This window comes from Phyllostomus discolor, chromosome 2 (genome assembly GCF_004126475.2).
Source record: "Phyllostomus discolor isolate MPI-MPIP mPhyDis1 chromosome 2, mPhyDis1.pri.v3, whole genome shotgun sequence".
Lineage (NCBI taxonomy): Eukaryota > Metazoa > Chordata > Mammalia > Chiroptera > Phyllostomidae > Phyllostomus > Phyllostomus discolor.
This window is the reverse complement of record NC_040904.2, coordinates 54,279,913-54,292,576: the sequence shown is the minus strand read 5'-3', so window position 1 is coordinate 54,292,576 and position 12,664 is coordinate 54,279,913. Positions and strand designations below refer to the sequence as shown.

The window sequence follows — 12,664 nt, the reverse complement described above, 5'->3', positions numbered from 1 at the left end:
ACCCAGTCTGAGATACTTCTTTTAGAACTAAATCAAGCTCGTTGTCCAAAAGAGAGGTGGAGGAGGGATGGGTTATTCAAAGCAGGATGATTTACTTAAGAAATGTTTATGTAGTTCTTACTATGTGCCAAGTAGCATTTCAAGTGCTTTATAAACAATAATTCATTGACTTATCATAGTGAATTTATGTGATAGGTGCTATTATTATCATCCTCATTTTGCAGGAAACTGTGGTGCACATCGTTTAAGCAGCTTGCTCAGGGCCACACAGCCCGTGTGTGGCAGAGTCGATATTTGCTCCTGGGTCTCAGATTCAGGTTCTATGCTTCTAATGCTATGTAAGCTGCCAGCCAGGCCAGTTCCTTGCAAGGCATCACAAAGATACAAAAATGGGTAGTTGCAGAACACCAGAATTGCTCTCCTATCTGTGGGTCTTAAGTGATACAGTGAGCAACAGAATTCTTATTCATGTTGTTTCATCACAGGAATTTAGGGTATTTTATCCATTTCAAAATTTTTGAATAAAAGATGCTACCCTTATTTATTTCTGAGAATGGATATACTACACTATCATCAAACTAGTTTTTGCTGTATAATCTGTTACTGAACAGAATGAATCAATAACTGGACTTATTTCCAGCTTATGAAATGAATATTTAAACAGCACTATTTCTGGTCATGTCATTTTCAAGGATTTTGGTTCCATCCAACTCAAATATTCTTTCCCAGAAATCTCAGGATTGTATATTCTTCCTCACCAGTTTGTGCTATAAACAGTGCCTCTCCAGAGTGGGTTCCAAAAAGCAAGCACCACACAGGTTAGCAGAAAGCCTGCTTCTCCCCTTCCTCTCCTTTCTCTGGTATTTGCATCCACTAATGGTTCCAGCATCTCCCTTCGTGCAGGGGAGGAAGGGAACATGGTATTTTTTTTCTGTCTTAGGTTGAAATTGGAAAGCTCTGCACCTACTACCCAAAACCTTAGCTGTTTTTGATGACACCCTCTGTAGCCACCCCACTATCCAGAGGCTTAGGGTTGAAGCCCGAAACCACAGCCCAGGGATGCCTCCTTCACAGGGGATGACAGCAGCGGAAGGGACAACTCCCTAATCTGGGCCATCAACCTCTCTGGACCATCGGCTCCTGCTTTCTTTGCCTCCCTCATCACCAGAAGCCAGAAGGCTTTACCTGGAAAATGTCCCCCATGAAACTTGGGAAGACATACCTCAAGCTCAGTGTCCTGGCCTGTTCTTGTCCTAGATTGGACCCCGGCCCAGGCTGCTGAGGACCTGACTTTTCTCCTCGATCCAGGGAGCCAAGAGCTCCTCACTAAACATGACACTTCTATGGGCATTTCCTCCCTGGACACCTTCCTGTTCCCTTGCAAAAGTGACTAGTTCCTCTGCAGCACCCTGGGCCTGGTGTGGCTGGAGGGGAGCCACACCGTGTCTGCCCACAGCTGGGGATGAGGCCTAGTTCAGTAATAGCGCTCTGTGCCCTGGCACTGTGAGCATGGGGCATTTCTCAGCAGAATGATGGTGGTGATGTTGGTGATGATGGTGAGTCACCATTCAGTGAGTATTTCTCATGCACATAATCGGTACTCTATGAATGGCCTAGCAATTCACATGCTAATTGTACGGGTTTTAAATATACCTCCTATCCCCACATTTTAGGGGGATAAGGACTATTCTTACCTTCCTTTTATAAACTTTGAAACTAAGTCTGAATGTAACTTGCCCAAGGCCATACAGCCCATATGGGTCAGATCTCTAAGGTTCAAGTTATGAGTCTCAAGTGTCACTTTCAGGCTTGGATTAATGACCCTGAAAGTACCCACCACATGACTACATGTAAATGATGCCTAAAAAATATCTTGTAGGTGATACTTCATTTCAAAGACAACCAGCTTTGGCAAGCTTCCTTCCTTCCTGCATTTCTTCCTTCTGTCCTTTCTGCTTTCCAGTTTGCCTGCCTTCCTCCCATCAATCAGCCTTCATCCAGCCTGCCACGGCCAGGCCCTAGGTTGTGCTCTGGCCTGTGGAATGAGACCCAGGCCAGGCCCAGACTGCCGAAGGTCTGAGAGCAGAACCCGGGTGTGTACATAGGTTTCCATGAGAAGCCCTGAGTCTCGCCTGCTTGTGGGAGGGGAGCGGGGGTGGGGCCCCACACAACATGTTCCGCTCACTCCTGGTGCACAGGAAGGTGTTGCTGTGTTTCATCCAGGCAGGAAACTGAAGGGGCTGAACTCCTACTGCCCTGACGGTCAGGGCAGACTCACTCAACTCTCCCGTTTTCCTTCCCCAAAGATCCATTTTTAAAGAGAGAAAAAAGAAATCTATGTTTTGGACCTAATTAGATATATGATCTCAATTTCTCTGATTCTTAGTTCCTTTATTTTATTAAAAAAAAAAAGAAAGGGAGGGATAACAATAGCTGCCCTAGTTACCTGGCAGAAATGCTATAGGATCAAATAAAGTTATAATGCAGGCACAACCAGATGAAATATTATGTAATGGGAGGGCTTTTGTATATTCTTAGCGTGGAATTTGAAGCTCTGAGCAATGACACCTACGCACCTTTCCCCTCCACAGGTGCCCACAAACATGCTCCTGGGTTCCAGCTATAAGTACAGAGTTTTGCCTTGAGGTGCTGCCTCAACTCACCTGCCTCCTTGCTTTTGCTTACACACCTTCCACAGCCTGGAATACCTTCTCCCCACTGCTCCCCACTGCCTGTTGACTTGCTTCCTTGCTCAAAAGTCTAAAATAGTTACTCTGTTCTAAAACAGTGTCCTTTTCCTCATTTGTACCATTGAAAGTTGTTTATTTCTGGCAAAACCGCACTCAGCACCATGGCTAGAGCTACTAGTTTTTATCTCTAAGGCTCCTCTGCCTAGGTATGCCTTGCATCTGTCCAATAAAAGGTTTGTTGACTCAAATTCGGCTTCTCTTCTGTATACCCTTCCCTGTCTGCCCCAACACCCTGCATGTAATGCACCACCTGGCATGCAGCAGGTATGAGTGCAATCATCCTGAGGAGATTTAGGGCTGGTAAATTCAGTGGATGAGTCTCTGTAGGTCAAGAAGAATTAAGCTTTCCCCTTCAGTTAAGTCAACATCACAGGGAGGGCCTGAAGCTTGGCTGTACTGTGTTGGGTGGAGATCAGAGCCCAGGGAGAGAATGTCTCCCAAAATGCAGAAGTACAAAATGCAGAAACTAACTGAAGCACCCAGATAAGTTTAGGTGACACACAGGTAAACTTTTTAAAAATTTAATAATTATATTATCTCAGATTTATTAAAAAGAAATATCATTACCATATCAAACCTATGTTTCATAAATGTTCTTTAATACAAGTTCTTGCATTTGAATAAAAAGAGTTGATTTAAAGAAAAACACTATGTAAACAATGGTGCAGGACATGGCTCAGTGACGGGAGGGTGGCTGGGGAAGCATCTGGACAGAGGAAATCCCTCCGGGAGGTGGGGAGCGGGGTGAAGAGGCACGTTCTATGGGTCAGGTCTGTGGGGAACAGCCTCAGGAATTAACAGAATTGTTTACAAAACTATAACTGGGCAAAAACCTTTGTTTTAAAGGCAGAATGCAAATGCAGTATTTTCTCATTGCTGTTGTTTCTTCATTGAAGTGAAAAAATACGCTGTTGAATGTCAACTTTCATCTAGCCTTGCAGCTTGGGCACCAAGTTTCTAATAGCCAGGGGGTTCTGCACTCTTTCCCAGGACCCTCAGATACAAAGGACCCAAACATGAACTTGCTATCTTTTTTCTGCAAAGTACAACCCTTTACAAAAAGAAGAACACTTCAAAGGCAACTGTTTTCTGTATACATCTCAGGGCTGCATTTGAGATCAACATTCGTCTTCCTTATCCAATTACATGATCAAAGCCACTCTACTTTAGGGGTTTAAAAACATCCAGGGAAAAGCTAGGAGCATTTAAAACTACCTTTTTTTTATGCCACACATCTTCCTTTGGGAGAATTGGAATCCACTCCCCCCGTTCCCTTAACTACTCTCCAGACACAAAAAGTAAGGTCAGAGAGTTAGCCTGCTTCAATCACCCACGCCATGATTGCATCTCTGTACAATCCAATCTAATCTCAAGTCAGCGTGTCTAGTGTACTTCTCTCTGCACTGCTCCCAAGTCCCTTCCAGCATCCATTGAGAAACTTGATTTTTTTTTCATTAGTTTTAAAGGCCTCTTATTAATATTAAAACTAAAAAAAAAAGCCTGCAATGTTATTTCATCAGGATCCCCAAACTAGTGGCTCTAACACATCTGTTCATTTTAATGCTATTACATGGAGTTTGTATTTCCTAAAATAGGGCATATCTTGTCCTTCATATTCTCATTCTGGGGTTTGAGGCTCTGGTGAAAAAAAAAAGAACAAGTATGACATCCTTAAAAATATTTAAGTGAACGGACTGCCTATTGGTGGACTGATTTTTCTCTATAGAAATAAATCTGCTGGCAGCCACCAGAATGATGTATAAAAGATGACCTCGGGCAGCTGCTGCCATTCGTTTCTATGGGAAAATGAGGGGTTTGTTTCTCCCCAGGGGTTCATCCTGTGAGGCTCTTGCCCGGCCTGCTGTTTTGGAAGGGTTACACTGGAGCGGAGGAGTGCTTTGTGGTTAATAACAATATCACAGCAGAATATTTTGTGCACGCTGTGATTTTATCACCCATTTGTGCACAGGCCATAAAAGTGCACTTTTTATCAGGAACATTTGTGAATATATAACAGCACTGAAGACATATGGCTACTAAATAATTCACAGTTATCTATCTCTCAGCAGATTCCTTATACACCTACCATGCTTTAATGCCTAGTTTGCTCTGAAACAATATTCTTTATGACCCTTCCAATATAAAAATGTTTACTGACAAGCGGCAGTATGTGGGTGCCGAGGAAAGAGAAAGTTTTTGCTTTCTCCACCTCTACCTGTCCTCCTTCGTTTCCCCTGAACTCTTTTATCAGCACCTAACCTGATAAGAGAAGGTGCCCTTTTCAAAAGTGGGTGCCAAATTCAGACTTCTGGTACTTGGGCAGTAAGATGGAAATCACTGACTAACCTTCACTCTCTTCTCTTTGCAGTTCTATATCCATTTACAGCCCCAAGGAGAATCCCAATGCCTTTGACGCTGCTGCATTCTTCCAGTCTGTGGGGAATTTCCTGGGGATCTTCGCAGGCTCATTTGCAATGGGGTCTGCGTATGCTGTTGTCACGGCACTGATATCCTTTGTGTGTGAGAAGCTGGGGACTGTTAAGAGCAATGTCTTTGGAATGTTTCTGAAAATGGACAACCTCCAGGCCTGGAAATGGCCAGTCTGGTTCAAGGATGGTGCAATGCCACTGGGGCCATCTGAGTCATCTTTCAGCCATAGTTGGTACCAGTGGCAGGGGGGCCCAGGCAGTTGTCTGGCCCAAGGCCAGTTTTAGCCCTACTGGCACTGTCTGATCATAGGATACTAACTGTCTTAAAAAATCACTACCTCAGAAAACAGTAGGCAGTGGGCACCAGGATTGGCTGGTTAGGGTCAAGAGGGACAACTGAAGATTCAAGGTCTAGAACAAGTCAATGGTAAACTAGGTATCCATATACTCCACTACATTCTTAAGCTTGCATCAATCACTAGCTCAAAGATCACTGTGGGTTTAAATAAGCATCTATAACTATTTTAGGGAAAGAGGCAGCAAGCAAGGAAGAAATGAAGTTTCCAGAAATGATGATCTGGCAGTTGTGTCATGTCATTCCCTCTTTTGCAGCAGAAAGGTTGGAGGATTGGTAGAGTTCTTAGAGGATTTGAGCCAGGGAATGATGCCGGTGTGGTGGGCTGTTCACTCTGAGTGCTTGGGTGGTGCCAAAATAAGTCAAAGTTGATAAGGAAATCCAGGAGGCCGATGACAAGTGTGAGAATCGAATGAAGGCCACAGGGAAGATGCAGAGCAAAAGATAACTAAAGACCTTGAAGAAAAGAGTAGGAATGAAAGGTGTGAGATGGGTCTGGGCCCCAGACAAAGAAAAAATATGTTGGGGTCTTTTCCTGTGGGGACTGACCATCTACTAAAAGGTTAGCTTCTACTAAGGGTTTCTAAGATATCAGTAAATCATGTTTTGAAATATGAGTAAAACATGGACCCTGCCTTCAACTAGCGACAAGCTTGGAAAAATAAACTCTACATAATAGCTGGATAGAAACTGAGAGCCAAAGCCACAGCCAACTTATTAGGACTATTTCAACTTATCATTGAAATGAGGATGAGGACAGTGTGTCTGGAATAGCTCAGTCGACTCTTGGCCAATCTCATGATCCTGGAAAGTAATTTAAAGAACAGTATTTACATGCAAGGTTAGACGGGCTTGGGCTGGTAGAATATAGGCAAAGGCTACATGGTAGGTGATTAAGAGGAGTGGTGATGGGACAGAAGGGGCACACGGTGCATGTGCCTGGGGCGACCAGAGGGTTTGGGCTGATGAACAATGGAAAATGAGAGGGAATGGTGGGATGGAATCAGTTTGTGGAGTATCTGGGAGTGTTGCTCCAAGGAGATCCTGCTCAGTACAGTGATGCAATGAAAGTCCTGTTTTTAAACATAAATGAGTAACATGTGGGATGAACAGAGGAGGAGGGTTAGAATCCAGGAAACTGTGATGATAACTCTGGGGAAACATCAAGAAGGAGAAATATTCAAATAACTTCTAGAACTTAGTGGTTAGTTTGTTATAAGAGATAAATAAGAGGAGAGAATCCAAGTTTACTCCTAAGTTTTGTTCCTGCAAACCCTGGAGCATGTCAACTCCATTGACAGAAATAAAGTCAGTCAGAAAGGTAGGGCTGATTTCTCACAAAGATACTGATTAATAACCTACCAACTATTTACAATATGTCAGGACCCCTATATTTGTTTTACATGCAATACTTCATTTGACCTTCACAGTAATCAGATCATGCAGATGGTATTTTTATTGGACACTGACATTTAGAAAACGTAAACTATTGTTCAAGGTCATGCAGCTAGTAGGTAGAGCCAAGATTCAAACCTAGGGAGTAAAACCAAGAGACAGGCTATGCTCCTGATCACTACTCCTATTGCCTCTTAATTATTATTATTTTTTAAAGATTTTATTTATTTATTTTTAGAGAGGAGAAGGGAGGGAGAAAGAGAGGGAGAGAAACATCAATGTGTGGTTGCCTCTCACATGCCCCTTACTGGGCACCTGGCCTGCAACCCAGACATGTGCCCCAGACTGGGAATCCAACTGGCGACCCCCTGATTCTCAGGCTGGCACACTGAGCCACACCAGCCATGGCTGCCTCTTAATTATCAAGTGGAACTATAATGGAGGTCACAGGTTTAGAGTAATAGTAATGATGATAACATTTAGTAAATGTCAGCTTTTGCCAGCACCTTTATATATATCTTCTCATTTGAATCAACCCTGTAAGACAGGATATAATTAACCTCACTTTAACATGGGGAAACTCAGGTCACAGAGTTTAAGTAGCTCAGTCTGGACCATATATCAGTAATAAATAACACAATAATAATATCATCTAACGTTTGTTGCGAATACCACCATGTGCCAGCCATTGTCCTTACCATTGTGCGTGGACTATCTCAGACAGTTTGTATGATAATCCTGAGAGGAAGACAGTGTTATCTTCCCAAGTTTACAGCTGAGAAAACAGACTCATAAAGGTTAAATGACTTGTCTGTGGCCACACAGCTAGGACATTTCCAGGTCAGCATTTAAACCCAGGCCTTTGACTCCAGAGCCTGCTCTAGGTGGAAAAACTGAAGTTGAAGCTCTTCTCTGCCTCATGTGAAGGGAATGTGTGGACACATAAGTAAATGAGTTGATAAGGAAAGGGAAAAAATTCCTGGAGATTGAAAGTCTGCCATGAAATTGGATCAGATCTGGACAAAAAGGTGGAGATACAGAAGAGATGGCAGCTCAGGCACTGTGGCATGATCAGTCAGGCAGGACCCGGTGGCCTTGGCTCTCACAGACTCAGGCTGGGTAGCAGACAGGTCCACAGGCGTTCCCTCCCCTGTGCTGACCTCAAAGCCTTCCCACAATAAGCAAAGGTCCCTGGGCTTTGTACAAGCTTTGGGATTTGCCTGAAAACTGAGCTGCTTTCTGGAAGAGGTTATAAGAAAAAAATGCCCTATGCCCACCCAATACCCTGTCAAACTAGGAGAGGGAGTTAGAGGAACAAGCTCTGCCAGCAACAAGAGGAGATGCAGGAAAAGGGCCAAAGGGCGGCCCATGTTTCTCTCCACTTAGGAATTACTTCCAGATCCTTACTGAATCTATTTCCAGGGAAGTTTTGTGGGGTTCCCCCCCACAAAGCAAGTTAATTTAAATCATATGAATAGAAAAACTTGCATATCCCTTGTTGCATACCAGGCACACTCTTCTGAGCACTTAACATACAGTAACTGGTTTATACACCTAGGAGGTAGGTCGAGTCATTATTCCCTCCTTTACTCAGGGAAGCCAAGGCACGGCGTGGCCACAAGACATGCTTGAACAAATGCCGCAAATCTGAACCTGGAGGCCACGGTCTCAATTGCGACATATTCTGCCTCTTCTTGGCACATTGTGCTTTCTAATACTTTATAAAACATTTTAAATAAATTTCATCTTGTTTTACTGTTCACCCTGGTGTGAGCAGGAATTATTCTCCTTGACCATTCACATGGGATAGAGTATCACATGACAGAGAGGTTAATATATTACTCAGAAGTCTGCCACCCAGTGACTAGCAGAGCCAAGACATGAACCTGGACCTTCTACCCCAATGTCATCGTTTTTGCTTCCCTACCCTGTTGCCAAACACTTCTTAATGGACTCTTCTTTAGATTTTTTTCTAGAGGCATAAAAATGCAACATTCCATTTCCTTATTTGTCAGAGTGCTTTTGCCTAATCATGGGCACAATTGCTTGTAACCCTTTCCCACTGATCACCCCTAATCACTCTCCATAACCTCTTCTCTGTATGACTTGGATCACTGTGCCTTTGCTCTATTTACAATTTGTAGGCTATTGACCAAGTGTCATCCTGGCCAAAAAAGAAAAAAATTGCCTGCAAAAGGGCTTCTTGTTTGACCCTAGAAATAATATACATTTTCCTCATCCTGCTTATACCAAGGGGACATGGTCAGCTTGCCTGTCTGAATCTAATGCTTCTCCAGATCCTCTTTCCCTCCCCAGGACAGAGGAGTGTTCAAGGTGATCTGTCACAGACTAGCACCGCCCCCCCCCTCAGGAAGCAGTGGCCTTCTTAGTGCTGACGCACCTGCAGCATCTCATTCACCCACACTTTGGGGCTTTTTCCTGGGTCTGCTACAGTCTCCTGAGGGACACACCTCAAGGCTCAAGGCCAAATTCAAGAGGTTTTATACCCACAGTTAGCTGATTTTATCCTCTAGGTAAGACGCTTTACAAAACACCTGAACACGGGTTTGTGTTTTCCCCAGAGTATCCAGCCCCCAGTGAAGCGTGAAACTCACGCTGGCCGTCACAGTCATCCCAGTGAGAGTGCAGCCATCCAGCCAGGCCTGAAAACCAGTTCCCTGGCTCTTAAACTGTCACAACCACATCAGTGTTCCTCAGCCAAGAAGGGGATTTAGCTGTAAAAGCAGCTGTTGTTTCCCTTAACTTATCTTCATCACTTGACCAAATTCACCAAACTGTGTGAGTTCCCTCTGCTGGAAACAGGCCTGTTTTTCCTGCTGTCTTGGAGCGCCTTCCTGTCTGCCGAGGCCGCCGGCCTAACAGGTCAGTGCTTCATTCTGCACAGGTGGGCGTCCGAATCAGCCCCTCCTGGGTACTCTGGGGATTAAAAGAGAATAATTCATCCATTTTGTACATAACAGCTGAACTGAAAATCTCCAAAATGCCATTCCTTCTCTCCTTGCTGCTCAGGAGGGGATGTTGCAGTCTATCAATGACTAATTGATGGAGGTGATGGGTACCTTCACAAATAGCTGATGACAGCAAGCACCCATAGAGGCAGCCTCCCCTGGGTATGCACATCTCCACGCACACAGTGCTTACAGTCTTTGTGCACATTCTGTGGCAGCCAGAAAACAGAACTAATGTGGAGGCTCTATAGCTGAATGACCCCTCTATATAGAGTCCTCTGAGATGGAACAGTTGATAGAGAAAGGGGCAGTCCTTAGGGTCTCCAGGGCCATGGATCCTGCGATCTGGGTTCAACAAGTCGATTGGCTTTCTGCAGCAGGGAGGGTTCGCACTGAGGTTGCCGCGATGTTTGGGTGCTTTTCCATGTAAAAGCATCACTGTGGCTCCTGGCAAAATGTCAAAGCTGTGTCTCCTTTCCCTGTTTTCCTGCATCTCCTGGGTTCCAGTCCCAGGTCCTTGATGCTCAGCCACGTTTTAACTGACATTCAAGTGGTGAAAATCTCTCTTAAAGTGTTACCTGATAACAGTGTACTTCTCTAGGGTAATTTGCATTTTAATAGGTGGTACTTTAAACCCAAAGTAATAAAAGTTGACTTACATTGAAAGTGAACTATGCTACAGGTGCTGGCTAACTGCCTTTTATGAATGTTTTCATTAATTTACAGAAAGATTCAAAGTTAGGAACTGTACCTAGTATACTCAGCCAACAGTAAGTGCTAGAGCCGGAATGTAAAATGTGGAGATTTAATTCCAGAGGCTGGGCTTGTGGGTACCAGGCATTACTACCTTCAATGAAATTTCACCTGTGAAGTAGGTGGCAGGCTCCTAAGAATAGGAAGATATTTGGGCCCCAGAAGCCTGCCTGGTACTCTTGCTCCTAGGCTGTTTTGGGCTGTTCTTTGAACATGAACTTTTTGGCAAATCTTTTTTGTAATGATATCTACCCTGGTGCTCTGGGCAGCTGACCCAACTTACTGCAGAGCCACAGGGACCAAGCTACTTCCTCAGGCTTTGGGGTTGTCTCACTGATACAGAAAGCCACCCTGCCAGTCATAAGCTTATGTCACTATAATCAGGGCTACGTTACCAGAGTCCACCCTGCTGGGCCCTTGTACCCAAATCATTCCAACACAACCTCGGTTACGTTAGTGCCTTACTAGTTAACAGGGAGGCTGCTGAAGAGCTTAAGCATTCCCCAGAGAAGACTGCTGGTGTCCCTTAATGAAACAGTGGAGGTGAGCAATGCATGTTCATCAGTTAGTTTTCTTCACATTCTATCACTTACCATGTTGTAAAATGATGTTAGCAATATAAAAAATAAGAATACATATTTGACCCATCTGGAAGATAAAGAAGCATCTTAACTTACTTGAAATGTTTTAGTCTACTGTTGTACCTTGTAATAAACACACACACACACATACACACATACACACGCAGGAATGGTTTGTTTTTGTGTATGAAAAATTGTCTATTTCCTGGTCCATTTCAGCAAGATTTTGTTCTATTAATTACTTTAAAGGTGATGGTCCATGTTTGAGGGGAGACCCAAAAAATGGAATTTATTTATTAAAAATTGTGTATTTATTCTTACATCTTTAAACTTTAGTCACCTTCAAAGTACTCTCCATTTGATGCACTACACCTATTAAGACTTTTTTTCCACTCCTCAAAACAGTTTTGAACTCATCGATTTTGATGCCTTTTAGTGCTTCTGCTGTATTTTTGTTTCAACTCTTCCACCAAAGCAAAACATTTCCCTTTAAGGGCATTTTTCATCTGGGGAAACAAAAAAAAATGGTTGCTTGGGGCAAGATCCTGTGAATAGGGAGGGTGGGGCATGGGGCCATGCTGTTTTTGGTCAAACACTGTGGGACAGTCAGTGTGTGGGGTGGGCATGCTCATTTTAGGTGGCCGAAAAGTCTGTTTAGTTTTTTCTATAAAATAAAAGACACATTTTTCATCTTCACCAGTAATTTGATTGATTTGGATATTTTGAGTATGTCAGTGGCTATCCCTCCTGCTACTGGCTTCAGTGGGCAGAGGCCAGCCTTACTGCTAAACATCTTCCAATGCATAAGACAGGCCCACAGCAAAGAACGATTTGGCCAAATAGTACCAAGAGACTTTGCAAACCATTTTTGACATGTTTGATCAGTCACAGCACCTTCTCCATACACTGCACAAATCTTTTTCTTTTTGTGTTTCAGTTGCATTTTTACCTTCCTTAAAATAATAAAGCAAAGTAGATGAAAAATGTTGCATATCTTCTTCCATCTTCAACATTAAAATGGCTACACAAAAATTCACCAATTTTGCCCTGACAGGTGTGCTCAGTGGATTGAGCACTGGCCTGTGAATCGAAGGGTCACTGGTTTAATTCCCAATCAGGGCACATGCCTGGGTTGCAGGCCAGGTTTTCCAGTGCAGGGCATGCAAGAGGCAACCACACATTGATATTTCTCTCCTTCTCTTTCTCCCTCCCTTCCCCTCTGTCTAAAAATAAATTTAAAAAAATGTTTTTAAAAATTCACCAATTTTGATAAGTTTTTTTTATTGCATGCTGGTATGACAACTGTCACAATACAATCTAATGAAATTATTTCAAATGAAGTTAAAGACATCCAAGCACTACTAGAGCCATTGTACAGAAGAGTACTAAACAAACTCTTTTGGCCAACCCAATAAATCACTCATCATGAAAT

At 43.4% G+C, this 12,664-nt stretch overlaps 1 protein-coding gene across 2 annotated transcripts in view; it reads left to right on the top strand.

Moving 5' to 3' along the window:
* The window catches only part of SLC9A9 (solute carrier family 9 member A9), a 540,019-nt gene that overhangs the window by 238,444 nt on the left and 288,911 nt on the right, over window positions 1-12,664 (top strand). For both annotated transcript variants that reach the window (XM_028505205.2, XM_036017879.1), the window contains 2 exons: window positions 5,119-5,257; window positions 9,707-9,812. In XM_028505205.2, coding sequence (XP_028361006.1) covers window positions 5,119-5,257; window positions 9,707-9,812 — 245 coding nt within the window. The remainder of the gene's footprint in view (window positions 1-5,118; window positions 5,258-9,706; window positions 9,813-12,664) is intronic.